The sequence below is a fragment of the Emydura macquarii genome, unplaced genomic scaffold (assembly GCF_026122565.2).
Source record: "Emydura macquarii macquarii isolate MOO-44397 ecotype Brisbane River unplaced genomic scaffold, CSIRO-AGI_Emac_v2 contig_1253, whole genome shotgun sequence".
NCBI lineage: Eukaryota > Metazoa > Chordata > Testudines > Chelidae > Emydura > Emydura macquarii.
The window spans coordinates 2,823,422-2,850,395 of NW_027131390.1; the positions used below are offsets into that span (position 1 = coordinate 2,823,422).

The window sequence follows — 26,974 nt, forward strand, 5'->3', positions numbered from 1 at the left end:
GCTGTGGTCTGAGAGTGCTTTTTAGGTAGTTAGAAGCAAATAAACTATTGGTTACTTATATAATCCTTTCATGGTGAAATTCCCTGCATAGATGGCCCCCACAGATCATAAGTGGGATGTAAGTGGTGCCTAGGTGCATTTCATCCAAAGAGTTTAATCGAGAGTCAAAGACACAGAGATCACACTTGCATATCTGGCAGTGAATTTCAGGGGCACGTAGATGTTACCATGCTTTTTAACAAAAACATTCATTCAAATTCCCAGGTTGAGCCTTTTTTCATCAGCCTGGCGTTATTTGACTTGAAAACCAATTGCAAGATTTCGGCGGACTTCCACGTGGACTTGAATCCCCCATCAGTACGTGAGATGCTGCTGGACAGCTCCACTCAAGCAGCCGGCGACAGCCACCCCCAGGGGACTGCGACGAGCGAGCGCCTCATTCACGGAATTGCTGAATCTCATCTGCGCTACATAAAGCAGGTGAAGAACTGACTTCCTGCGTCCTTTCCTTGCTGTAACTCTGCGTGCCAGGCAAAAGCACTGATGTTGTTGCAGCTATTCAGCAAACGTGCAGCACATTCTTTATCATGTGTAGTGCAGTAGCCTCTCAGAGCCTTAGTCATGGACCTGGACCCAGTGTACGAGGTGGTGTTCAGAGACAGCACAAAGATGGTCCCTGCTCTGAAGAGCACAATCCCGACTATCCAGCCCTCACTTGCCCACGACCCTTGGTTACCGGAAGTGATCGCTGATAAAACACGCATAAAAAATTACTTGACATTTTTCCTGTTTTTAATCAACATTTTGAAATTCCAGAAATGTCCCTGGCTCTGCCTGAAACGTATCCACCTGGGGTTCGCGAAGGAGCCAGTGAGCATCCCCGGGAGCTGGGCATCTCACTCCCGGAGGCCCCTGTTTGACACTCCCCAGCTATAGTTTAAGCAAACGCTGTAGTTTTTCTTTGAGAGGGGGAAGATTTCATTATCGAACCCCTTTCACCCAGCTCCGCGTTTCTGCTGTGAGCTCAAATGTGCAGAGTTTTACCACGTTTTGGGCTCCAAAAAAGAGCTGATGAGCCATTTAACCCTCCAAGTCCCGCCGCTACTGCCAAGCCCTGAGAAGTACCGAGCGCCTGCACCCTCCCAGTAGCATCTCTCAGGAGTTGGCCTTCGGTACAGCCTCGCTCAGACCATGAAACCGTGCTGGAACCCGCCACGTGGCCCCAGAGCCATGTCAGAAACAGACACGTGCCACGAGTCTGCATGGCACCGAAGCAATGAAGGGTGGCAGGCTCCTCTCAGATTGGAGCTGTGGGCTACCCAGGCTGCGTCACCAGGGAGGAGTCATTGCCTCTGACTCTCTGCTCTTCGTTTACTTTCAGGGAATTTTCTCCGTGGCAAACCCCCATGTGGAGATCTTCCTCGTCGCCCGTGTGGAGAAGGTGTTGCAGGGCAGCATCACGCACTGTGTGGATCCGTACATCAAGAACTCCGACCCGGGGAAGGTACAGGAGAAGGGCATTGCTGGCTGCTCCTCTGATAACCTGACGCTGGCCAGTCTCCGTTGGCTTGTGATACTCTTAGGTGTAGGCCACGCGTGAGAGGGGCATGTGGGGTCACATTCCCCCCAGATGTCTGCCAGGGTGGGAGTCGGGCTAACTGAGCTGCGAGCGCTCCCACTGAGCCGCACAAGAGGGGGCCCAGAGCAGGGAAGCGAGCTGAGGGGTGGGGGGCTAGAGGCACCCGAGGGAGGCAGCAGGGGATGAGTCGGGGACCGGGGGAGGCATCCAGGGTCTGGGGGGCTGGAGGAGACAGCAGGGCCCAGGGCACCAAAATACAAGTTCGCCCAGGGTGCCATTTTCCCTAAGGCAACCATGGCAGGGCCGGCCTCAACGGTGGGCGCCGTGATCAAGAGGGTGTGGCTGGAGGGCGCCTTGGCAGTCACCAGGAAGTTGCCCATGGTGAGGGCAACATTGTGCCTGCCCCCTCCCCCCATCTCAGCAGTTACCGGTCGCCTATGCCCTTAGACGCATGAAAATACACGCGGATCATTGTTTCTTGTCCTTTTGGGCAAACCGTGGGCTTTCCCTGTGCAGTTAAGATGGCCACTTAACTGGTGGCCTCTGGTTTCCGGCCTCGCTTTGGGCACCAGCATCACGGCTGACGTCAGCTCGGCTCTGGGAACAGAGCTTGGTCATTCTCTTCAGAAATTGGCGGCAGATTTTTAGGATGAGATAATTATTTCCCCCAACACATTAGGACTGTGCGGCCCTCATGCCGCATTGGTCTCAACTGGGTGGGAAACTGCTATGCACAAGAGAGATTCAGCCCCACTCCCAACCAGCTAGCCACGCAGAATACGGCCCACTCCTAGCCACGTCCACTCTGCACACAGCTCCACCTCCTTCTCCTCTGCTGGCTCTGTGGGTTGCACAGTGAGTGTGCGGGCCAGCGTGTGCAAATGGCGGTATGATCTGGGGGCCCTCTTGTGGTAGCTGCTGTGAGTTGTGTGTATCCCAGCGGGGACCTGAACCCTCCCCGGAATTCAGTGAAAAGAGTCCTGTTGACTTCAGGGTGAGTTGGGTGAGGCCCCGGGTGCGTAAAGGCTCCCTACTCTCCTTGCATATAGCATACGTTAGTGCAAGATCGCTGAGGTCAGATTTGGACGCTCCCCTACCGATATCCTCCTATCTCTATCAGGTGAATGTGTTGTTGAGGGAAGAAGCTAATTGGTAACGTGACTTCATCCCAAAAGGCCTACTCATCACATACAGCAAGGAAATAGATGGGGTGTGAGTTGCAATGACCGTGGGCTTAGCCCTTGGCGTCAGCTTAGCTGCTTTGACTTGTTACCTGACTGTATGTTGCTGGCAGGTTGGGAGCTTTCCTTCCCCAGAGCTGTCGCATTTTAATTCTTGTCCCATGAAGGTGGGACCCATTGTCGCCCTGTTAATCATTTCTCTTGTTTTTCCAGACTGCTCAGAAGGTCCATAAGGTGGCCAAGCAGGTGTGTAGTCGGCTTGGACAGTACAGGATGCCCTTTGCTTGGGCTGCCCGGTGAGTCCTCACTTGTCCTTCAGAAGTTGTTGTCGTTAATATTAGGCATTGTGTAAATCAGGCCAAATGGCGATGGGTTAAGGGCCAAATTCCTGAAGACAGGGAGGCTGCCCAACGGAGGTCAGATTTGGGTTCTACGAATTGTTTTGCTGAGCCAGTGTTTGGATCGGATGGAGTCTCATATCTGGAGTCAGAACAGGAGGGATTATAAAATAAAGAAGAGTTCTGGGGAGTTCTGAATCGGAACAAACACTATTGACGTTTCCCATGACAGAATTCATGTAAAATTTCTGTTTTGGAAAACTTTCATTTTGGAATTCTGAAATTCCGTTTTGAATTTAATTTTTTTTCAGTTTCATATTTATTATTTTTACATTTTCATAATGTGATAGGACCAGGAGGGTCAGGCTGTTCATTGTAACAAACAGTAGACGCTTTGATCTGGAAAAGAAAATGTTTCAATCACTGCTATGTAGTGTCTGCCCTTAAAATAAAATAGAATATTTCAGCTCTTGGATTATGTCGTATTATGCACTACTGCTGCTGACATGGTATGAAATAATGTGAAAATCATTTTAAAAAGTGAAAAAAAAAACCCAGTACAATAAAATCGGAAACAAAACTTCCCCCAAAATAAAGATTTCAAAACAAAAAAGTGTATCCCTCCCACACAGGAATTTTCATCAGAACCGGCCCGTTTGTTGAGGTGTCTGGATTTCAGCAGGAATGGCATTTTTCATCAAAAACATGCGGGCGAAACATTTCCAGCCTGTTGCAGTTATAAACATGACTGCTTCTAGGGGTGAGCTGACCTCTGCCTAGTGGGGTCAGAAGGGATCATCCCTGGGCAAGTTACCCCATAACTGCTCTGGCAGAGACTTGCCTTTGCCTGTGAAACAGCTAGTCCCGGACACTGTCAGAGTCAGGACACTGGATAGGATGGACCACTGGCCTGATCCCATCTGGCAGTCCCTGAGGTTCTCCCTTAAAGAAGGGGCGTAAGGGTCTAGTCCTGCATCTCTACACACATGAGCAGTCCTCACCGCTTCAGTGACTCGGCCCGGGTGACAAGGGCTGCAGGATTGGATCGTTAGTCGGTGGGTCTTTGGGGGTGGGGGTTCAGTCTGGAACGCTGCAGAGTCCCAAGCGATGCAGACTAGCTGAGCGCCTGTCTTTATCTCCATTGAATTGATATTTCCTTGGCTGATTGGAGACCCTGATCTAATTCCCCTGATGTTCTTCTGTTGAGGGTAAAGTACACCGAGCCAAGCTGGAAGATGACGTCACTGATGTAAATTCATCCCACCGTCTCCAGTTCCTACCGCTAAGTTGCTATTTGGTCCTGAAACAAGATGGGAATGACAATTCTTGACTGTCAGCTTGGGCCGGGGCTGGTACATCCCCGTATGTCCCTGCGCAGTTTTCTCATATTGCAGGGACAGGCTAAGAGCTTCCAGGCAGTTCGTAGGATGCTGTTCGTTCTTGTGCAGGGCCAGCACAAATCCTAGGCACCACCTATGTCCTGGTCTGAGTTTTTGTGTTGCACAGACCTTGTGTGTGTGCTCTGCACAGGGAGTGAATCTCACTCTTTGAGCGTGGTCCCAGGACCATTGAAGTCTGACACTGATGGGCTGTGGGTCGACTCCTTCATGAGACCCTTTCCTTCTCCATACGCTGTTAGTAGCAATGCCGAGCGCAGCACTGCCGGTAAGCGCACTTGGGAGCTTAGAAGCTAAGTGCGACTCAGGCTGGCAAGGGTTGATGCCCAGCTCCCAGGATCTGATACTTGGGAAAAGCGTCTTACTTTTTTTTTTTTTTTTTTTGCAGGCCAGTTTTCAAAGACTCTCAGGGCACCCTGGATCTCAACGGGAAATTCTCTCCTCTCTATAAACAAGATAGCAGCAAACTCTCGAGTGAGGATCTGCTGAAGCTGCTAGCAGAGTACAAGAAGTGAGTGTAAGGCACTGGTATAGAGGCCGAGCAGGCATTCAATATTCTTTAAAATAGTACGTGTGACCACGAGATTGCTTCTAAACCACCTGGAGGAGATCAAATATTTGGGCTAATTTGTTCAGTGCTTGAATTTTCAAGAATGCTGAGTTTGTTCTTGCTTTCTAATACAGGCCGGAGAAGACAAAACTACAGGTTATCCCAGGCCACTTAAATATTACCATCGAGTGCATCCCTCTGGAAGTCTCAAGTAAGAGACGCAAATCTGATAGTAAATATTAACTATGCTGATCTTCCTGTTAATATTTTATAGTGCGTTTCTCTAGAACATGGATGATGAATATCTAGAATTTAAGTGTTAAATAATGAGCCACTTACTTAGTGAAACTGATACTTTAAAATCTTTTTTATGGGTATTGTAGAGAGGCTTGAGCTATCTGCAAAGATTTCTCTTCAGGAACACATCGGTGCACTTTTGTTTTCAAGTTTGAGGAAATCTGCAGTTCTGTCTGCCTTAGTATAATACTGATGATACTGTCTAGCAGCTCTTACATGTAGCACTGCTCATGAGGTTAGTATCATTGTCCTTGTTTCACAGATAAGGAAACTGAGGCGCAGAGAGTGATGTGACTTGCCCAAGGTCATCCAGCAGGCATAGTGGCCAAGCCAGGAGTAGACAGACATGAGTCTTCCGAGTCCTAGTCCAGTGCTCTAGCCACTAAGCAATGCTGCCTCTGGGCACGGGGGTGGTATCGTTTGTATTAGAAGCCACCTCAGTCACACTAAGATAAGGATAATTGGAGACAAATTCTCCCCCTAAGATACATGTGTAACTCTTCTTGGAATCAGTGGGAATTGCACATGAAGGCACATAACGAACAAGAAATACTACTGAAGCTGATTATGAGGATAAAAAATGACTTTTCTGTCCACATCAGGACTCAGGTGCTTTGGTGAAAGCCGGCATTACACTCACTATTTACCTGGCACGTAATTTTCAATCAGTCAATATCTCCATGAGTTAGATTCCTAAAATACTGACTTAAAGATGGGCCAAATTCCCGTCAGTCGCACCGGTGCAAATCCATTGCAGGGGTTGCTGTCATGTGATTGACAGAAATCAGCTCAGTAACATGAGACAGAGAAGAGCCAAATTCTGCCGTGGGGCATGGCTCTCTGACTGCAGTGAGAACGCAGTATGGGATGGCAAAGCCAGAATTTCAACTGGGAAGGGGCACGTTGCATTTACTGTCTTTTCCGTATTTGTCTTTCCCATGTTTATCAGGTACCTGCTTATCTAAACATATCATTCCTCTTTAGATTGTGTTACTGCCTCTTATATCCCTATAAAGCCTTTTGAAAAGAGCCATGAGAACATCACAGTTGAAGTGGAGGAGTTTGTCCCAGAAGTGGCAAAATACTGTTATCCCTTCACCATTTACAAAAATCATCTCTATGTGTACCCTTTGCACTTAAAATACGACAGCCAGAAAACGTTTGCAAAGGTGAGTCGCACAGAACATGGGCCATACAGACACTTATTACGTTACCGATCTAAAACTTGTCGCTTACTCTCCCATTCTTCCTAATTCCAGGCAAGGAATATTGCTGTCTGCATTGAATTCAAGGATTCAGATGAAGCTGATGCCCAGGCTTTAAAGGTTGGTTTATAATCCATGTGTGAAACAAATGTGTATAGAATTGGGGCCTGTATTAGGTCAATATGGCAGCACACTGAGCATCTCCTGTCTGATGGTCGCTCCGAGCAGGAGAAGAGAATCTAGAAAAATGTCAGTATTTTCTATTTCCAATGTATTGATTATTCTAGTTGGCAAATTTGGGTGACAGCTGCATTTAATCCAACATGTCACTTGCCTTCATTCCAGTGTATCTACGGCAAACCTGGAGGACCCCTCCTGACACCAAATGCCTATGCCGTCGTGTTGCATCATAACCAAAGTCCAGAATTCTATGATGAGGTAAAAACTCAACTGTCGAACAGCTGTGGGAAATAATAACCTTTCAGGGGTTTACCAAAGCCAACGAGATGCTCAGCACCTCTTTCTGTATAGCTGGATATGGAATGGGGGGGAAATAGGCATTGGCTGATCTGCTCAATGATTTTCAGCTTTTAATGTCCGTTTGTTTTCCGGTATCTTGTTTTCCGAATACATGGCATGATTACTGGGAGGTTAGAGTCACAGTGTATAAATAATACACACGTGCTGATAATGTTACACAGTCGAGGTGTAAGATGTGTAGAAATATCTGCAGTGCAATTTGTGGTTCTGAAAATGACCATGGAACTCTAGTAAATGAGAGCGCTTAAAATATAACATGACAATTAAAAATACAGCATCATCTGTTCTGGTATCATTTTAGATTAAAATTGAGCTTCCAATTCACCTCCATCAAAAGCATCATTTGCTTTTCACCTTCTGTCATGTCAGCTGTGAGATTAACACCAAGGCTACAATGAAAAAACAGGACTCCGTTGAAACTCCAGGTTTGTTTGCCGTTTAAATTACAGCCATTAAAATCTAAGCCTCTCTGAAGGGAATAACTGTAAAGACCTGAATAAACAGAAAGCCCTCCGATTTAAGGTACTAGTCTTGTAGAGTACAAACTACTGCCTCCGTCCTGCAAACTCTTCTGCAGAGTCTTACCTTTGCTTGCATAAGAAGCCCCCTGACTGCAACGGGGCAACCCATGGGAGTAAAGTGGGAGGTTAGTGCAGGATTAGAGCCTGATCCTGCCACACGCGTCTGAGTAACCTTCCACGTTGAAGTCCTGTTGAACTGGGCACCCCTGTGCCTGCAGTTCTTGCTCAAGCAAAGCTCACTGGAGGGCAGTTTGTCCCTGGGCATTAAGTCAACACAAAGGCTATTTGCCCGGTCAGACCCACTGAAGGTCTCAGTTGGTGCCATGGGCTTGTGGCTGAATTTCAGCCATTGACTCTGCTGTGGGGATTTCGTCTGAGTTAGACTGGGGGGTCCCAGGCTGGCGGAGGCCAAGGGACAGTTCCCAGCCTCTGGGTTCACTTCCCTGGGAGTGAGCTGTGGCCAGGGGGCACTAAGCCTAAGCAAAATGGCGCAGAACGCAGACCGCTGCGGGTGCGTTAACCTCTGCTCCTTGGCTGTTTCTGCAGTGGGGTTTGCCTGGCTGCCTTTGCTGAAGGATGGTCGGATTATCACCGTTGAGCAGCATTTACCAGTTTCAGCCAATCTTCCACCCGGCTACCTGAGCCTCGGGGATACAGAGTCGCGAAGGGTAGGAAGAGTGTTTAAAATACACTTCCCTCTAGGGAGAGGAGACGAAAGCTACGTTTGTTACTGCGCCATGCCATGCCGTGTTCATCCCACAGTTCTTCTGACCCACGACTGTCCATTCAGAAAGTCCTGCCCGCCACCCCGCCTTCATGCGGCTGTCAAAGACCCCAAATACACCATGGCATTACTGCCTGGGAGGGAGACAAGGAAAGGCTTTGCAGGGGACTCCAGCTGCTGTGGCCCTCTCTCTGTCTGGGCCTTTATTGCCGTGTGTCTGCCTGTTGCAGTGTGGCGGGGCTGTTGTGCATGCTACGGGGCATGGCTAGTGAGTCCAGGTATTATGTGGATCTAGTGGCTAATGAAATGCAGCAGGCCACGTTTTTCCCTGCTGCTGGCTGTGATCAGAGCAGCTGCAGGGTGCTCCCAGGGTTGGAGGAGGCCTCCATTTTCCTGCCCCATGCAAAGCCCTTTTAATCAGACTTGGTGCAAGCATTGAGCATTTAACTACAGGCCTGAGTAAAGATCCAGCTGCTTGTTCTCATCTGCAAATGGCTGCAGCCAAGTCACTGAATGTTTTCTGTTCGCAGCAGCCGAGCGTCGATGTGAAATGGGTAGATGGAACAAAGCCACTGTTCAAGATTAAAATCCACTTGGAGTCAACGGTTTACACCCAGGTAAGCTGAATGTCTCATTCCTCGCCAGGGGTCTAGTTCGTGGTCGCACAGTCTTGTAACGACGAGGGTGGAGGGTGTGTAATACACTTATTTGAACTATTCTGTTGCTCCTGGCCTGTGCGTGCAGCGGGAAAGGGATTAGTGCTCTGCAGAATAAAACAGAGAGTGGCTGTGTGATAACAGGTTACGGCTTGTTCGCTCTGATCTCCCTGCTCCTGGCTTGGGAACAGAATGAGCAGCCGGTGCTGTGCTAGAGCCCAGAGACATGCTGGCCTTCCCTTTGCGGGTCGCATGACGACCTGCAGCTGCTCCCCAAGCCTGACTCATTGAGCTGGGTGGGAAATGGGTTTTCCCTGCAGACAATGTTGACTTTTCATCCCAAAGTGAGAAGTTTTTGGTTTGTGACAGAGTCTCCAGAGAGCACTTTCCGCGCCAACCTTCGTTAGTCAAAAGCCCCGTTTTCCATAGAGAAGCTGTTGAAATGGGGAGTTTTCACCCAGCCCTGCTGAGTAGCTCACATTTGTGATAACGTACTTCATACCCGAGGGCATGACCATCGTTCTGACGGAGCTGCGCTGGATGTGGGGCCATCCTCAGGCCACGTCTACATTGTTGGGACTACAGCACCACAGCTGTGCCCGCATAACCCTGGCATGCAGACTAGTGTTGAAAGGGCTTTTCCACCGGTGTAGGACAAAACCTCCCCACGAGCGGCGGCAGCTTTCTTCCATCGACTCGCTGTGTTTACCCCGGAGGTTAGGTCAGCAGAGCTCTGGCTGTCAGGGGTGGAGATCTGTCACACCCCTGCGTGCCGTAGCTATGTCCATCGAAGGTTTTTAAGTCTGGACCAGGCCCACATGTGCAGCTAGCTCACCTTAGCTTGGGCTGTTTCTTGCCTTCAGCAATGTTGAAGCATGCTTTTCGCTCTTCGGCGTGTGCTAGTCTTGGTAGCAACAGCACAGCCCTGCCTGCACTGCACCCTTTGTACGAACTGTGCCCCCAAATCTTTTCAGAGGGGAACAGCCCAGGAATAAAATGTCAGATCAGAGGGAGAGAGAAACGAAGAGACCTAGGCAAGGGAGAAAGGCAGGGATTTCAGAGCAGATCAGTGAGGCAGCGGGACACAGCAAGGCTGTTTCAATCTCAGGAGCTAGGAGGAGAAAGCTTTGCTCCACTCGTGGTGGAACTGGAAGAAGGGGCCGTAGGAGGTCAGTGCTGAGCAGACTCTCTGTGGGGGGAGGGAAGGGGCGGGCTAGCCAGAAAGACACAGTCATGATGCAGGTTGATATGAACCTACTGAGGCAGCAGTTTTGTGCTTAATCCTGAAATGAACAGGGAGCCAGAGGAGCAGTTTGAAGAGGATGGTTCTGTAGTCGTGCTTCTCTGCACATCTGAAGAGTCAGGGAACAGTGCTCTGCACTGGGGACTGGGATTTTTGCGGGAGGGCAGATGCCCACGTTGTGCCCCCAGGAGTTCCTGGCAGGGGCTGAGATCAGGCACTGTTCTAGAGGTGGATACAGGTAGATTTGCAGACATGGGACATGGGGGGTAGGATAGACTGCGCAAGGTTGAGACTGATTAATTGAATTTTGTTTGGTTTCATCTCTCTTTCAGGACTTGCATCTGCACAAATTCTTCCAGTACTGCCAGCTGGTTCAGGCAGGGGCTAAAGAAGTTCCAGGAGAGCTTGTTAAATATCTAAAGGTGAACAGTATTTGTCCCTGACCCTTTTTACATTCCATCAGTGAATGCCCAGACTCCTTTTCAACTCACTCCATTGCAGCTCAGTATTCGATGTGGAGTGTGCAAACGGGGCTTTAAACGTTAGTGTGGTCTAGTAAGAGAACTGTTGATCTCAATAATGCTTTACAGCATGTGCATCTACACCTCTGGAGACATATGAGCCAGCAGCACCATAGCCCAGGAAGTAAACGGCTTCTCACTGGAGTTTAAAGTCAGAGATTTATATCATGGTTGTAAGTTCATGAACATGTCTCCCCCGTTTCTATAACACACGATGCACTGATTCTGCCACATGTGCGCCGTACGGTTGGGAAGTTTGCGTTATTTGGTAGCACCGTGTATTGGGCGTGCTGCAAACTTCTGGTCTTTCTCTTTGCTTCCCAGCACTGACGTGCCACTGCATCTCGGTTTTTTTAATTAAATATAAAGAAGCTAAAGCGAGAATCTTTACCAAAAGCAGTGGTGTGCTGGGTTAGTTACGAACCCCTCCAGTCATTCTCCGACTTCGTGGAAATCCCCCTTTTCTGTTGTCATTTCCTGCTCTGCCAGGTCTCGTCATAGGGCAGGCGCCTTCAGGCAGGGACCTGTGAGCTGTAGACAGCCGTGTGCCGGGGCCGGGGGAGTGCGACACCGAGAATTGGTTTTGCTCAGCTGTCTGGTACACACTGCAGCAGCGTCTGGTTTTAGGCTTTCATGGGACCAGCGGAACCCCGGTTAGAAAGGACCCTGCTCTTTACATCCATTTTAGGGACTACATGGACAGTAATGGGAACTGGATCAGACCCTCAAAGACTCGAATGAGGAAATGGTCACCTGCTGTATTCCTTGGGAGATCCCCAGCAGCGTGTGTTAAAATATAATGCCCTTCATCACCTGAGTTAACGTGCCGCTTGTTCTGCTCCTTCTGATGTGTGCCCTCCTCTCCTGTTACAAGATTTGCTCAGCTATTCTCGCTGTTGTTTTCGCTTTCCTTCTGGTTTTTGTGAGGGTGTGGACGGTAGTGGCATTTGTGCAGCTTCTGAGCGACCTCTAGTGGTGAAGACACAAATCGTGCCCATTCATATCAAAATGTTCACACTTCGCCAGTGGTTTCCCATCAGCAAGGGCGTGATTCTCTCGACTGGCACATAAATCGCAGAGTATTTCTGATATCTCAGCTGGGTTTGCGGCGTTGATCCTAGTTGGCATCAGTGATTTTCCAACCTTGTGATGGTATTTTATATTACACCCATACTCTCATGCTGCTTTAGATGTCCTGGGATGTATAATATGGGCACAGCATTTTTTTGCCAGCCTGAAATTTGGCCCATGAGGAGTATAGCTCAGAATTGAATTTTAGTTTTAAAAGGATCCTAAAGGGAGACATCCTGCTGAAATCTGAATGTGGGTTGCAGGATCAGGCCCCAGGTTTTTCTAAATAATATTTTCTGAACAGGACAAAAACTTTCTGTTCACTGTTTTTGACAGCTTCATGATAGCAGTTTGTCTTCAAGTGTGATTCTACAGCAAAGGGATAGATCATTTATCATTAAAAATCACTGGGTAAATTTCATAGATCTAATTATTATTTTAAGGAATAAAAATAATCATGCCTTTAATAATAATGGTGAACACTTAAATAGTCATTTCCATGTTCAAAACACTTTACAAACATAATCTAATGAAGCCTCAGCCCCCTGAGATAGGCAAGTAGCGAGTGTTATCCCTGTTTCACGGGTGGGGAAACAGGCAGGGATGTTGTGTTACATGGCCAAGGCCATAGAGGGAGTCAGTGCTCAGTGTCAGAGTCCAGGCTTAGCACGTCTGAAAATCAGGCCACTTTTATTTAGGTCCCTAAATGTGGACTTGTCCCTGGGGAATGGTCGGATGAAATCAGGGTGTTCCATGAATTAATATTTAAACTCACAGGGTCAAACTTTCAAAAGCACCGAAGTCCCATGTGGAAATGTGGACCTAGACACTTAGCCTCCTACGTCTCACTGCGAGTCATTGGGAGTTAGGCACTGTAGTGTCAGAGTCACTTTTGAAAATTTCCCCTAATCACAAATAAAAAGAAGGTGGATCAAAACTTCAGCTTTAACCTTTGCAGCGAGCACATGGCTTCTCAGAAAGTCATTCCGAGACAGCACTAACTGTTGGGGCATATCTGAGAGCAATATTTGTGTCCAGAGAGTGATTTATGTTCCCTGATAGGAGGAGATTCCAAGCTCTGCTCCTTTTTTTCGAACTGTGAAGCCCACGCCTTTTTTTTAATGCCTGCATTGGTCCAAAATTTACTGTGCAAAGTAAACACGGGTCGACATCTGTAACATGTCAAACTCATAGCTGTGTCTTCTGAATGTTTGTTTTAGTGCTTGCATGCTATGGAGATCCAAGTAATGATACAGTTTCTACCAGTAATTCTTATGCAACTGTTCAGAGTCCTCACAAATGTGACCCAAGAGGATGAAGTAGCGGTGAACTGCACCATGTAAGTGTCTGCTAACCAATGCTGCTTTCTTCCACTACAAATATAAAGCTGTAATTCAACTCCCTGGTGCTTTTTTCAAAGGAATTCTGACATTACATTACCAAAAAACCCCCCAAAACTTAGCATCCCCCCAACTGATACTTCTGTTAAAGATCTTACTGATCTCCACCACAGAGTTGGAAGTCGGCTTGCTTTAGCAAAAGAGCCTATCTTTATTTAAAGGTGTTTGGAGATGAAATCAGAGATCAGGGGAATTCGATTCTCCCTCTTCTGTTATTTTACTTCTCAGCTTCAAAACTTTGTTAGGAGACCAGGCTCTTCCTGAGCTCTGCCGGGTAGGATGTGCTCTTCTGAGCCGTCCTGTTGGGGACAGGAGTAAATGTCACTCAACGCAAGTAAAGGTTGCAGAATCTGATCCTACTTGTCTTCAATCTCGGGGATCCTGACATTGTGTGAGTGAGACTGGAGTCACTTATCTACACTGAACTGTCCCTTCCAGCCATATCCTCTAGCCTGAATTAGAACTGGGTCGTTGTCTAGTATTATTAAAAATCACTTATCTAGCACTGATTGTTACAGGCTAAGGCGTAGCCATGGCCCGCCCGCCCACCCAACCAGATTTTAAGCAATTCATCCTGCGTTTTTATCAGCCTCTGTTTCTTTGTGACACAGGCTTGTGCCCACCCGTGTCAACCACAGGCCCTGCCAGAAAATCAGTTCTGGCTACGTCCCTGGCTGGGACGTGGGCGGTCAGGCCTAGCGGTCCGAGTAGGAATCAGGAGCGGGGAAACGGAGCCGAGGGGCAGAACCAGAGTCAAAGGCAGGATGCTAGAGCCAGTCCAGAGTCCGAGCTGAGGGTCAGCGTCAGAGTTGGAGTCAGAAGAACAGGGGCAGGAACCGGGAGCCGGTCAGGAAGAAGGAACAATGCAGGGAAGCGGGGCTCAGGAGTCAGGCCAGGCTGGAAGGCGGGGTCCAATGCAGCAGCCAGCCAGGAGCTCACCAATGGCACGGACAACTTCCTGCGCCTCTTTTCTGGCTTCAATAATGCAGCTGGGCCAATCGGTGGGACCAGGCGCCCCTTCCATCAGGGCTTCTGTGGGCGGTGCCTCCGGTGGGACGAGGCTTCCTTAGCTGCTCCGTCCAGCCGTTGCTAGCAAGCCACTGGATGGTTGCTGGGATACGAGGGTTGCTTGGCCACCCAGGGGGCCCAGGTTCGAGACCCCCTGGAACATGCCTGGTGCTGCACGCCCAGGTATGAAGCCTCCTTCCCCGTTAGTGCAGCACTCCCAATCCAAATGGACGAGATGCAGAAGGAGGGAAGGGTCTGGAGAGATTATTGGGGAGTAGAGAAGTGGAGAGAATCCCTGGCAGGAGGGCTTGGAGGAGAAGACGCAGCAGGGAAAGGAAGGAGGGTGGGTGCTGGTTAGCTTGCCGGCTGGCTCCTTCCAGGGACACCGCGGGGTGGATTTAGATGTTGAAAAAAATATGTTTGACAACCCCCCACGTCAGTGGGAATCTTGCCACGGTTTCGTAAATCTCCAGTGAAAACTGGCTTTTGTTAGCATTTGAAAATTCCCCTGCAGTGTGTGCGAGCCCAACATTACAGCACTGGACGAGGGGCTGGAGCCAGAGGCCAGCTGGCTAGCCTGCCATTCTCCCTTGCCGCAGAGGCAGAGAGGCGACCCCCCAGGCCTAGCGGTGAATAGTCAAATTGATTTTTAAAACGCCTTTCGCTCCTGGCAATCTGAGGCCCTGTCCAAACACAGGTCAACCTCTCTGGGCCTGGTTCACTTGTCACACCGTTACACGCTGGTGCAACTCCGCTGTGCGTAACAACGCCACTGGTGCAACTTCACGGGTGCAGCTCCGCTGCGTGTAACAAGAGCCTCATGACTTACACCAGCCTGAGAGGAGAATCCGGCCCATGAGTTTTAACCAAACCGTGTCACTTCAAGCTTGCGCACGTTGGGGGTAGAGGGGAGAGTGGCCTCTCTCCTACCCTAACCCCGCTATCTCTCACCTCCCCCCCGCACTGGAGTTTGAGGGGCGTCTCTCCCTCCTACTGGTCAGTCAGGCTAGAATGTGTCTGGACTGGACCTCATCCGTTGCCAAGGGGCTTGTGCTTCAGGAAGCGAGTCTGATCACACCAGCTGTGGTCGTCTGGCTATCAGGCTGCTGCGGAGGCCAGCAGGACAGAGCAGGCCTGCTCTCTGTTCATGAGCAGGATGAACTAACCCTTGCATGTCACGGTGATGCGCTGTACTTAGCAGAACCCCAATGGGCTTGTTTTTTTGTAGGGTTCTTCTGCACATCGTGTCCAAGTGCCATGAGGAAGGACTAGATCATTACTTACGGTCTTTCATAAAGGTCAGTCAAGGACGGTGCGCTGACTCTGGTAAATTCCTCACCGTGGGCAAGCAAGCACTGGCCTGATGCTGTCTCTGTTACTTTGTAGTACGGCTTCCGCGCAGAGAAACCCAGTGCCCCACAGGCGAAGATGATCCATGAAATCCTGGCCATCGCAATGGCCACCGTATTGAAGCAGTCGGCAGATTTTCTAGCCATCAATAAGCTGCTCAAGGTAAAGGGGTACCCGACCATTTGCTGTAAAGTGTCTGAAAAGAAAGGCTCGCTTCTTTCCAGACTCCGCTCCAGGGGAGTATCCCTAACAGTGCTGATTTTGCATTCCCCTGGCCTTTCTGCCTCTTGCGGCCTAGGAACGCGGCCCTTTCTGTGCCCTTCCTCTGCTTGGGCATAACGTTCTTTGGGCCCAGGAATGTGCTAATTTACCCCCCATTCCAACCCCAGTGACGTCAGCTGGCCCTTCCTATGTGCCTGTGTATATCGAGAGAGCCCCTAGGTCCTGCAAGTGGATCTTCTGCAGGCAGACCATTGCACCTGATAGAGACCCATTGATTTCAGGGGGTTCCATCCAAGTCTCAAGGTTTGCCTGCCTGGATCCGGTTGCTGGGGGAGGCTGCAGCTGCAGCTTCAAGCTGTAATCTACTTATGGAGCCGTGCCTTACAACTGTGTTTCAGCTTCATTTAGAAAGTCTTATTTAAGACATGCATGAAGGGATGATCTTGGTTTAAACGGTCTTTTAAATATAAAACCACCATCCATTTTCCTCCTCCAGTCATTACAGTATTGCATTTTCTAATTCAGACCAACTCATTCAATCTTGCTGGGAGATATAATTGATCTCCATTTGTTTGTTCTAGTACTCCTGGTTTTTCTTCGAAGCTCTGGCGAAGTCTATGGCAATGTACCTATTAGATGAAAATAAAATCAAGGTAAGCGTGACTGCCCATGACCCGACACAAAAGAGAGATGTAACAATGCAATCCTCTTTAGGAGAGCTATTCTGTAAACATTTATCTTCAAAAAATATCTAAACAAACCCAAAAAACCCAGCCAGATATCTTTTTTTTCTCATCTCTTCCCAGTGTAATTCTGTGTTAGTGGAAATATTTGTACTCTTTTTCTTATGGTCTGTGCAACACAGACCTCCAATACTTGAGCTAAAGGAGTAGCTCCATTAGTTGGTAGCAGTAGTAGGCTTTTCTCCTCTTGTGTCCCAGCCTCTTGAGGGGCACATGATGCACCATTTTCCAGTGTGTTACTAAACATTTCTTTATGTGAACGATGAAAGGGAGCTTGCACATTGACTCCCATCTCTCGGAGCTGATTGTACACCCTGATGTGTGATGCGTGTTTGCTTTCAGCTTCCCAGAGCCCAGCGGTTTCCTGACTCCTACCATCATGTTTTACACTCACTGCTTCTTGCTATAATTCCCCACGTGACTATTCGCTACAGTGAAATCCCCGAGGAGTCAAGGAATGTCAACGTTAGCTTGGCCAACTTCCTGAAGGTCAGTGGTTTCCTCCCCCCTCTCAGGTTTAATAAATACTGTGAACAGGTCATGTATTCACCAGCCAGACAGATGTGCTTTGCTGCATCATCTCTGCACGTCCCTCTGTCTGTCCTGGTTAGCTTTTTGTAGTGGACCAGAAGACATGAGGACTCTCAACATTTAATATGGGCCTGCCATCATGCCTAGCAGCTGTGCCAGGACTGAGATTAAATGTGTGCACTTTATTATCTTGTCCGCTTGAGACTGAAGTGAGATCATCCAGTATGTTTCAGAGAAACAAGTTTATAGATCACATGGGACGTGAGTAACCCTGGAAAGGAAGTGTTTGACCCTGGGCTGGGCTACTGGCGATTTGACTCTTGTGGTGTAGAGAAGATTTAGGATGTTAGGTTCCCTTCTAATGATTGCTGACATACTTCACTGTGCTTTCTGCAGCGCTCTTTGACATTTATGGACAGAGGGTTTATTTTTAACTTGATAAATGACTACATATCTGGATTCAGCCGCAAAGACCCCAAGGTGAGTGTTAGATTTATTGGGGGAGCGGGGCTTATATTTCTCAGCATCAAACACAGCTTTGCAATAATTACTTTGCCCAGTAATTGGCTGCCACATAGACCCAATTGCTGCAGTATCAGCTAAGTATAGAAGCATCTCTGTGTGCTCCAAGAGTACCAGTACTACCTGAGAGAATTGGAACAACCAAACTCAAGAGGCGCTAGAGAGTATCAGAGGCCTAGGGTAGCAAGAGTGGGTACAGAAGACAGAAAGCGGGGTAGCAGAGGACAGGAAGCCACTGTGGCTTCGAATGACTGGGGAGAAGAGACAAACAAAGCAGGGGTATAAATCAACCCTGAGCAATTACAGATATTTTGAGATCAAGCCATTCTAGTGCATACCCCATTCCTGCCCCAACTCCACAAGCTGTAAACAAGAAGTGCATCGAATACCAGCTAGCAATGAGCTAGCCAGACTAAAATCTTACGTTTTTTATCCAGATACTGGTTGAATTCAAGTTTGAATTTCTGCAAACAATTTGCAATCACGAGCATTACATTCCTTTAAATTTACCGATGACCTTTGCCAAACCGAAACTTCAGAGAGTTCAAGGTACGTCCCTTTCATACTGACTTGGTTAGAGAGCCCTAATTGATCAGCCTTGAGGGGATCTGGAATCTGGTGAGCCCCACTGCGGTTAACCACAGGAAAATGATGCAGTTTTAATGCCTCTGTGTTCCTGGGCCCACGTAACTACAGACAGGCTCCTGGTCAACATGTCCCATATTTCCCATGTTTAAATGGATGCATAGAGCTACCTTAGAGAAACGCTCTGTTTTATGGACAATGTTCAGTAAGTACCTTGTATACAGTGTATCTAATCCTCCTTTCCCACAACCACCGAAGTCCGTCCCCAAAGAGGATGGATGTTCCCGTTGGCAGGGCCGGTGACACAGGAGACCTAGTTTAATCCCCTGCTGTGATGCGGGATCAGTGGGTGACGGGGTCTCTCTGTGCCTGGGAGCATTTCTACACCGCAAAAAAAAACCAACCCCAAAAGACCTGTGGCAGCGAGTCTCAGAGCTCAGTCTACAGAGTGAATGCTACAGCCCAAAAAATAGCCGTGTAAACGTTCCTGCCTGGGTTCTGAGACCCACCCCCATTGCTGGACATCAGAGCCAGCGTGGGAACGGCTGCACACCATTGTTGCGCTGCGGCGTCAGCCCTGCGAGCCCCAGTCAGTGGCTCTGCGACTTGTTTTGCAGCGTAGCTATCCCCTTAACTCCCCATCTGTAATGGGGTAGGAGCATTCCCCTACCTTACAGGGAACTCCCAGGCTAAATGCGTTAAATCGGAGTGCTTGAGCACTGGAAGTATCTCCCTGTCTGTTTTCTCACGTTACTTACTTCCCAGAGCTGTAATCTCTGTCCCACCCTCTGTCTGTCTGGCCAGGTGTAACAGCATGCACTGCTAGAAGTGGCTGGGAAAGAGAGGAGATGTGACACGCTGTGACGTCTTCTGACCGCTTACTGTTAACACAACAGGACAGGGATGCTTTGCCTTGGTTAACCTACGTCTCTTGCAGTACTTGCAGCATTCAGACTGAAAAACTAAAAGCCGCTGAGCGCCGCCCTGTAGCTCACTGCCGCCAGTGACTGCCATTTGAGTCGTTTTCCTTCCTTTTAAAAAAAATGCCCATCTGTTAGCAAGTGTGAATCGGGTCACCGTGATCAGCGCTGTGGGTCACGGTCTGGCCGATGTGAGAAACTGGCCCAGCCCCTCCACAATTGCGCCTGCACGTGAGGGATGTGGCATTGACGTGTCTCTGCTGCCTGCCCGGGAAGAGGAGCACAACGGGGCATGTCCGGGGTGAAGTGGGCAAGTCCGTAGGTGTAGTTCATGATGTATGGAGTTGTCTGAACCAAGGGAAGGACCCTTCACGCCATCCCTTTACTACTGTGTTCCCGTTAGAGAAGGAATAGTTTGCGTAGGGCTGGAAAGAGGTACCCATTGCATGCAGATCATCCCTGGTTAAGCCCACACCCCTGTTTCTTTGCGGCTTTCCGGGGCAGGGATACTGAGAAGTCAGTTTCCACCCTGGAGGTTTCCTGGGGGACGTCTGCGTTTCAGCGGCGCTAGAATTTGTCGTTGTAATCAGAGCTAACACTGGGCGGTTTTTGCAGGTCGCTGCCTGTCAGCTAAACAATAGATGAGTAGAAACAAAAGTTACGAGGTGCTGACAGCGTGTAACAAAACCATCAAGACTGCTCCCTCTCCTAGGCCAAGGGCAGGATTATTTAATGCTGTTAAGTTTTGCTGTATTTTTATTTATTCCTTTTTCTTTTTACATATTAATTAGATTTTTTTTCATTTGCTGTGGAACGGTTCACTTCAGTAGGTAGGTTCGACTGGGATCCTTGAATCATCTCTGTCAAATTAAATACGCAGCTTCAAATCAACTAGCTTGCATCCAACTAACTGAAATAACCATTGTGTGTATAGAGACAGACACTTACTAAACCAACTAACAGTCAGTGCTAGATTGCTTCTCCTGCTTGCTTTCTGTTTTCTCCTAGTCAAGACTTCACAGTTCGATTCACGTTGTATTGGAATATGTTAATCAGCAGAATTTACAAATATCTATTTCTGTCATCAACATGGCAAAGCTGTTGGAAACCGTAGGCTGGGATTTTCAAAGCTGTCTAGACACTCCATGCCTAATCGGGAGTATAAGGGGAAACTCACGTACCTGAGTGCATTTCCAAACGGCACCTGAGCCGAGAACAGAGGGGCTGTCTGCTCTGGGGAAAGGTCACACAACTTGTGGCATATCCGTGAGGCTGGGCGCTTACAGGGATATTCAAACCCTGGGTGGGTGCGGAGAGCACAGCAAGAGATGGGCCCGGTGACGTTAAACCACCTAGGCAGTGAAAGGCTGGGCTGCATTGCTCCTTGGTGGCTGTGCTGCAGAGAAGAGCAAAAGATGAAGCCGTGACAGCTCCTGGCAAGCAGGGCATTAAAACCCCGGCCCAGTTAGCTCCACCGTCCCTCGAGGGCGTGTTGGGCAGCCGGGTGTTATAAAGCAGCAGCAGGGAAGAGATGGGCAGTGAAGCTGTGTCCCCATTTGCGGCCCGTATGTTTTAGCTCTTCCTGCAGCTCGAACTTGTGCTGTTTAGACTGAGTGGCAAGAAGCTGTCTCCTCCGCATTGGGACTCTGGAGTATTCTCCCCTTTTCCTTGCTGTCCGGCCAGGGCTGAAGGAGGCAGTACTTCCACTGCGGACGCAAAATCAACCAGCGTCCTGACTTCCTGTGCAGATTCCTTTCCAAGCCGCTGCACCTCGTGGCCTGTAGAAATGAGGCATCCCTGCCAAGACATCTCCCGTTCTACCGCCCATTAGCCATCGCCCCCTGACTGCTGCATTCACATCAAGGCTTGAGCTGCTCGACTGCTTGTTAGTTCACACTGGCATAAAAAGGCCCAGAAAGATGTTGTGCCATGGCTTGTTAGAACCCCTCCAGTGGGACGTAAGCCAGTCCCCAAGTGCTGAGTAATGCTGGGTCTTAGCAGGTCTCTTCCTTCTCTGTGAGTCTAGCACTTCAGTAAAACTCTGGGCCCTAGAGAAGGAAATTTGACAAGGGCTCTCTGAGGGTTGTTAGGTCAGAGGCTGCCAAAACATCGTGAGGAAAGAGAGAAGCAAATGTCAATGTTGAACCAAAAGAGGGAGAGCTCGGGGGGGTGTCTGCGTCCTTGAATGTGATTGAAGTCGGTGGGCAAAACCTACGGTCAGTTCAGTCTTCATTAGAAAGTTGCTGAATTGAATAATGGTTACAAAAGACCTGGGGTTGTTCATAGTCACTGAATCACACCAACCTGAGAACACTTTACAGAGGGGGCGGGTGGTATCTGTAGTACCAATAGATGACGATTGTGTTTTCTTTCTCTAAAACAAAACATTGCAAGGACTGTTCCGCGTTTTGCTCTTTGTTGCAGATGTAAATCTTGAATACAATTTAACCGATGAGTATTGCAGGCATCACTTCTTGGTGGGGTTGCTCTTGAGGGAAACAGCTCTTGCCCTGCAGGACAATCATGATATCAGATTTACAGCCATCACTATCTTAAAGAATCTCTTAATAAAGCATGCATTTGACAATAGATACCAGCACAAGGTAAGGTGTGACTTTATTGGCCGTTCAGTGTGGTTTTGAGTTTGATGCAAACACACACAACAAACCTTTGGTTTTGCACAGTTCGTTAGTATTTTATTACTTTTTAAAGGCCCTTTCTGAATAATTGACAGGAGCGTCACTGTGTTGTGGGAAAAGTTCAAGATGCAAATAGTTTAATCTTCAGTTAGTTATTCCCACTGGTTTTAGCCATACTGAGCATGAAGGTAATAAGACCCTGATCCAACAAGGTACTTAGACATGTTTTTAGCCAATGGGCTACTTAAAGTTAAGCACGTGCTTTGCAGGACTAGGACTTGATTTAATATTCTTGTATTTAATATGCTGTAATCTGGAGAGAGAACCAATCTCTCTCACTCTAAAATAGCTTGATGCTTTTCTAATTAGTCAATCTCACACTAAGGTAAAAGGATTCTGGGGGAGGTTTGGTTTGAAATGCCCACGTTGTGTTTATGGCGCCTCTCTTACTCCAGCAGTTCAATGGTAAAACATTTTTAAATGCTGGAAATGTTCTGCTTCCCCAGGACTTTCCTTCCAGGGATTTCTGAGATGTTGGATTTCTGCTAGCATAACTCTTCTCTCTGTCATAGAGAATTTGACAGTCAGCATTTGGTATCAGTTGAATAGCTGAGTAGTATATGGGTTTGTTTTGCTTCTCGCTGATCTCTGCTGGTTTCTGTAACCTAGAAACACTTAGCTACAGTGCTCAGTGGTTGGCGAGCCATATTGTAATAATCACTGAGATCAAGGAAAGCACCGTGTCCCTACTCAGTACAAGAGAAGGAAGCAAAAGCCAGAATTCGTTAGTTCAGTGGCACTTACTGGGTACTCGGCGCTCTTGCAAATCAGACCATTTATTTACAAAAAGGATGGCCTAGTCCTTAGGTGCAGCCGGAGACTCAGGAGAGCCAAGTTCAATTTTGTGTTCTGCCACATATGCCCTGTGTGTTGAGGGGCATGTCACTTAGCCCCTCTGTTCCCCCTCGACAAAATAGGGATATTAATATTTCCTACCTGACCGGGATGTTGTGCAAATAAACATGTTAAAGATAGTGACTGACAGTAGCTAAATCTGTCTAGGCTACAGAAATCAGCAGGGATCATCGCTGAGAAGTTTAGGAGCTTAACCCAGTCACTCATGTTTGAAAGTCTTGGTGATTAGCGTAACCACTTGTGTCACTGATTGTCTTTCAGAACCAACAAGCGAAAATAGCACACCTGTATCTGCCACTGCTTGGGTTGCTCTTAGAAAATATCCAGCGAGTGGCTGGCCGGGACACCATATGCTCCTGCACGGCCATGTCTAGTTCTGTAAGTAACGCTACGTGGACCTCGGATTTGCAGTTCTCTTCCTCGGGCTTTCTAGGTCTGATAGAGTGGCCACCATCCGAGTGCCCCTGTTTTCTCCCTCTTCCCTGGGCACCAAAGATCTACCTCACTTTCCCCTTGACTCACGGCCGAGTGAGGTTCCCCCATTCTCCTCCATAGGGGGGACAGCACGGCTTCTCCCCAGCTTCACAAGCACTCACGGCCATACCCAGTCTTCTTGAAGTAGGTTTATTTGTCCAAACACAAGTTCAGTCCAGACAAAAGCAGTTCCTCAGCTTGCCCTTTTGGCCAAGCATTTCACAGCCTCCCCTTCCAGGCGTCTCTGGCAATCCTGCTCTTGCAGTTTCCCAGTCCTAGCCCATTTCCCTTCCCAGAGCCGGTTCTCTGCTCTCAGCCACCTCTGATTCCCCGCGGGAAGACTGGCCCTAGCACTACCTTCTTGGGCACCTGGCCTCTTATTCCAGGGACCCTCCACCAGCGTGGTTCCTCTCCCTGGGCACAACCTGCCCCAGCCACTCTTCTCCTCTTGACCTCTGAACGGCCTTTCTGGCCCCAGGGGTTGCCCTGCCCCCTTGAAGTGGCTCAGTTTGGCTCAGCTGCTTTGACGCAGGAGCGCTGGGCTTGGTCTACCCACAGGGACCAACTCCCTGTGCCCTTAGCTCTGTAACCCTGCCTGCAGTTTTTAGTATATCCTGCCAGTAGACGGCTTGGTTTTGCTTTACAAACAAATATCTGTGTGCTCTTTTCCATAGCCCACTTTGATCTTGCTCGTTTCATTCACTTCACCTGCCTTTTTCCCTCTCCTATAAATCTCTCGGCCCTGCTGGGTAAGATTGCTTTGCCCTTTCATTTGCAGTTTGTAACATATTCTTTCGAGATCTAACCTAAGCAAGCATCATCATTTGAGGAGAGCCTATTAGTGTGTGTGTCCTAGTGTATTAATGTCAGACCAAACCAGGCTCTCGGGCAGACGTGGATTTACCAGGGGAGTTGCATATTCATATCTGAGGGCAGAGTTTGGCCCAGTGTTGAGCTCAGCCTTGCAAATTGTACCTGCCCATTTATCCTGGGCAAGTAATTTTTTTGGCCTGGCGAGTCTAATACCAGATTTTTAGAGCTGGTCAAAATTTCAACAGAAATCTTGGTGAAACCTGGAGGGGATTAAAATATGAAAATGTTTTGTAAAAACGTTTTACCATTCTTTGAACAACTCTGCTAGCGTATTCACCCTCATCCTGGCAGAAGTGAGTGAGCAGATTTTTTTTTTCTTTTTACTCACCCTAGATATTTTTCATCCCAAATTTGCAAAGCTGACCGAGTTGGCATTTTATGTTGGCAGTCTCTGTTACGCTTTGACACGCTTTTCAGTCACACATGTCTCCTGTTGTTTCGCAGGCATCGAGAGATGAGTTTTTGTGTAATTTTACATCCCCTTCAAACAGATCGAGTCTGATTGTGGAGAAAGATACAGGTAAATGAGTCATTTAAATTGTAATTAAAGTACCACAAGAGCTAACGAAAGAGCAGCTGGTAGCACCAGACAGCACTTATCTTTTATTATTCAAAACACATAGCGAGAGAAGGAAGGAGACGGGAGAACAATAAACCAAATGTGGGGTGTCCGCTTGTGGGGGGCCTTCAATGGGTCATAGTTTTAAATGATTAAAGATGGCAGAATTCTGCTCCATTCCTAGCTCAGCACAGTAGCATGCCCAGCCTATCCGAGGGAGCTTTGTGTCCTCAAGTTTGCCAAGGGCTGAATTTGGCCATTCTTCTGCTGAGTAGCTCTTTGAAATCAGTAGGACTGCTCATGGTAGCAAGCGCCACCCTCCGTAGAGGAAGGGTCTGTCTATACTGCAGTGAGAGGTGTGAATGCTGCTTGGGAATGCAGATCCACCTGCACATCAGTCTTGCTAGCACCGCTAAAAATAGCAGTGAAGACAACGGTGGCAGAGGCAAGCAACGTGTGTGTGTACTCAGGGTCCCCGCGGGCTTGTACAGCCGTCCCTGAAATGTTGCCACAGCTTCTCTGGCCTTTTCAGCTGTGCTAGCTAGCTAAAGCTTTGCCTCTCAGACCTGCGACCACTCCTCCAGCTGCAGTGTAGATGTGCCCGCAGTGTTTGCCGGGCAAGACCCCAAGCACCAGTATCGTAACCAATCGTTATTCCAAGGTGTGATTATTGCTAGTTGAAAACTTTTCTGAAATGTTTATAAAGAACTTTGGGAACCTGGGGAGAAGCCATGAGAAGTGCCAAGTATTACAAGAATAGATTTCCCTAGTTACACTCCAGAGATAGGTGATCTGCCAAACTCTGCAGTCCTTCCCCAGGTACATTCAGTGGGAGCTGAGTAAGGGCTGGCGGAACTGATCCGCTGTGAATATGCAGCAAAATAGCACACCAGTTATCAAATCAATTGTCAAAAGGCAGAGTCTGGTACCCTTACTCAGACTGAAATCAATGGGACTGCTAGTGGAAGCAGGGGTTACTCAGTGCAAGTAAGGGGAACAGAATCGCGTCCAGAACACAACACTTTCTGTTCGGTTAAACAGTCTCTTACATCTTTGTCTAAACTCTGCATGGCCATCTCAGCTCTTTCTGGATTAGTCATTGCTCCAGTGGAACTCATACACTTGCCATTTGTTCTCTGCAAATCATGCATCCGTCCCTTCAGGCATCTTTCCTCAAGCCCCTTCTCTGCGGTATGAAGGAGCCAACTGCGGCTTTGTGGTTGTGTTTGTTCTTTTTCTTTAGGCTACAGCACAGCACTCCCGAACGGCCACAGCATTAAAAGAGAAGATTCGAAAGGATCTCTGAATTCAGAAGGGGCAACCTGTTCTCCCGATCAGCATAACACCGGGGAAAACGTAATGCACCTTAGCTGATCTACTTGTGTCTTCTGGCCTTAAAATCTATTCATCTAAAATACTGTGAATTATTTATAAAAGATCAATCAGAATTCATAGGGAATGTTTCTATTCCCTGTCTTCACTTACGTTGTCATTGCCTTCCATGGGTCCCTGCAAATTTGACCAAGGCATAATGCGTTCTGTGTGTGGATTGAAAGCAGAGCACCATGGCGTTTGCCTGCCAGTGGTCATCAGTTTAAGAGGAGAAGACATTGAGAGGACATAGCTGTAAGACATGCAGCTCCATTTAATAAGCAGCCACCACCTCGGTTTGCAGGACATAAGGGTCAAATGAACCAGGAAAAATCTGGCCCCAAATGTTAAGAGCCCTGCCTGGGCCCAAGTTGCACGCACAGAGATTGGGGATTTGCCCCTGCTTTCCTGTGACCAGCAGGCATTTTGCACGCGTAACTGGGGCAGAGGCAGAATTGCTCCATGCTCTTTGACAAACGTGGGCCTCTGTGACTAAAAAGGCAATAGAAGTGACCTCTCAGAGCTGCGCCCAGTTCTGCTGTGCAGATTCAGAAGGGGAGCCTGCACAGCTTCTCAGTGGGAGAGGTGGGGCCTGGTGAAGGTCCAGGATCCCCACAAAGAGCCAGTTCATCACGCAAAGGCCCTAAAGCCCCAGTTCTGCCAAATACTTGAGCATTGAACCTTTCCTGTTCAGCCAAGCATTACACACGTGCATGAGCCCCACTGGTGAGAACATCCAACCGTGCTTTGCAGAAAATGTTGTTGGTCTTAGCACAGTTCTTGTCAAGGGACCCTCGTTAGCCATAAATCCTCTTCCAGGCAGAAGGGTTGTTTTTCGCAGGACCTGGAAAATAGTTCTCTGTTAATAAATGTGGTGTACCAGAGAAGGGTTTAATGATAATGCTGGGACCATTTATATAGCAGGAGAGGTGCATATCTTCAGAGCCGCATGTACCACTTGACGTACGTTGTTCCCCCACGCCACCTGCGCATCTCCTGTTTTACAGAACTGAGTGGTGTGTGGATGTAACCGCTCGGA

General features: G+C 48.3%; 1 protein-coding gene across 4 annotated transcripts in view; it reads left to right on the top strand.

Annotated features, from left to right (window-relative positions):
- DOCK11 (dedicator of cytokinesis 11) overlaps nt 1-26,974 on the top strand; it is a 105,388-nt gene that overhangs the window by 46,249 nt on the left and 32,165 nt on the right. For 3 of the 4 annotated variants that reach the window (XM_067548009.1, XM_067548007.1, XM_067548008.1), the window contains 23 exons: nt 265-480; nt 1,382-1,504; nt 2,974-3,056; nt 4,884-5,006; nt 5,180-5,256; nt 6,327-6,511; nt 6,602-6,667; nt 6,893-6,985; nt 7,389-7,512; nt 8,155-8,276; nt 8,863-8,949; nt 10,564-10,653; nt 13,044-13,162; nt 15,460-15,529; nt 15,618-15,743; nt 16,385-16,456; nt 16,889-17,035; nt 17,474-17,557; nt 18,037-18,148; nt 21,529-21,707; nt 22,920-23,036; nt 24,450-24,525; nt 25,808-25,920. In XM_067548009.1, the coding sequence (XP_067404110.1) occupies nt 265-480; nt 1,382-1,504; nt 2,974-3,056; nt 4,884-5,006; nt 5,180-5,256; nt 6,327-6,511; nt 6,602-6,667; nt 6,893-6,985; nt 7,389-7,512; nt 8,155-8,276; nt 8,863-8,949; nt 10,564-10,653; nt 13,044-13,162; nt 15,460-15,529; nt 15,618-15,743; nt 16,385-16,456; nt 16,889-17,035; nt 17,474-17,557; nt 18,037-18,148; nt 21,529-21,707; nt 22,920-23,036; nt 24,450-24,525; nt 25,808-25,920 (2,604 nt within the window). The remainder of the gene's footprint in view (nt 1-264; nt 481-1,381; nt 1,505-2,973; nt 3,057-4,883; nt 5,007-5,179; nt 5,257-6,326; nt 6,512-6,601; nt 6,668-6,892; nt 6,986-7,388; nt 7,513-8,154; nt 8,277-8,862; nt 8,950-10,563; nt 10,654-13,043; nt 13,163-15,459; nt 15,530-15,617; nt 15,744-16,384; nt 16,457-16,888; nt 17,036-17,473; nt 17,558-18,036; nt 18,149-21,528; nt 21,708-22,919; nt 23,037-24,449; nt 24,526-25,807; nt 25,921-26,974) is intronic. The other variant, XM_067548006.1, reaches the window with a different exon arrangement.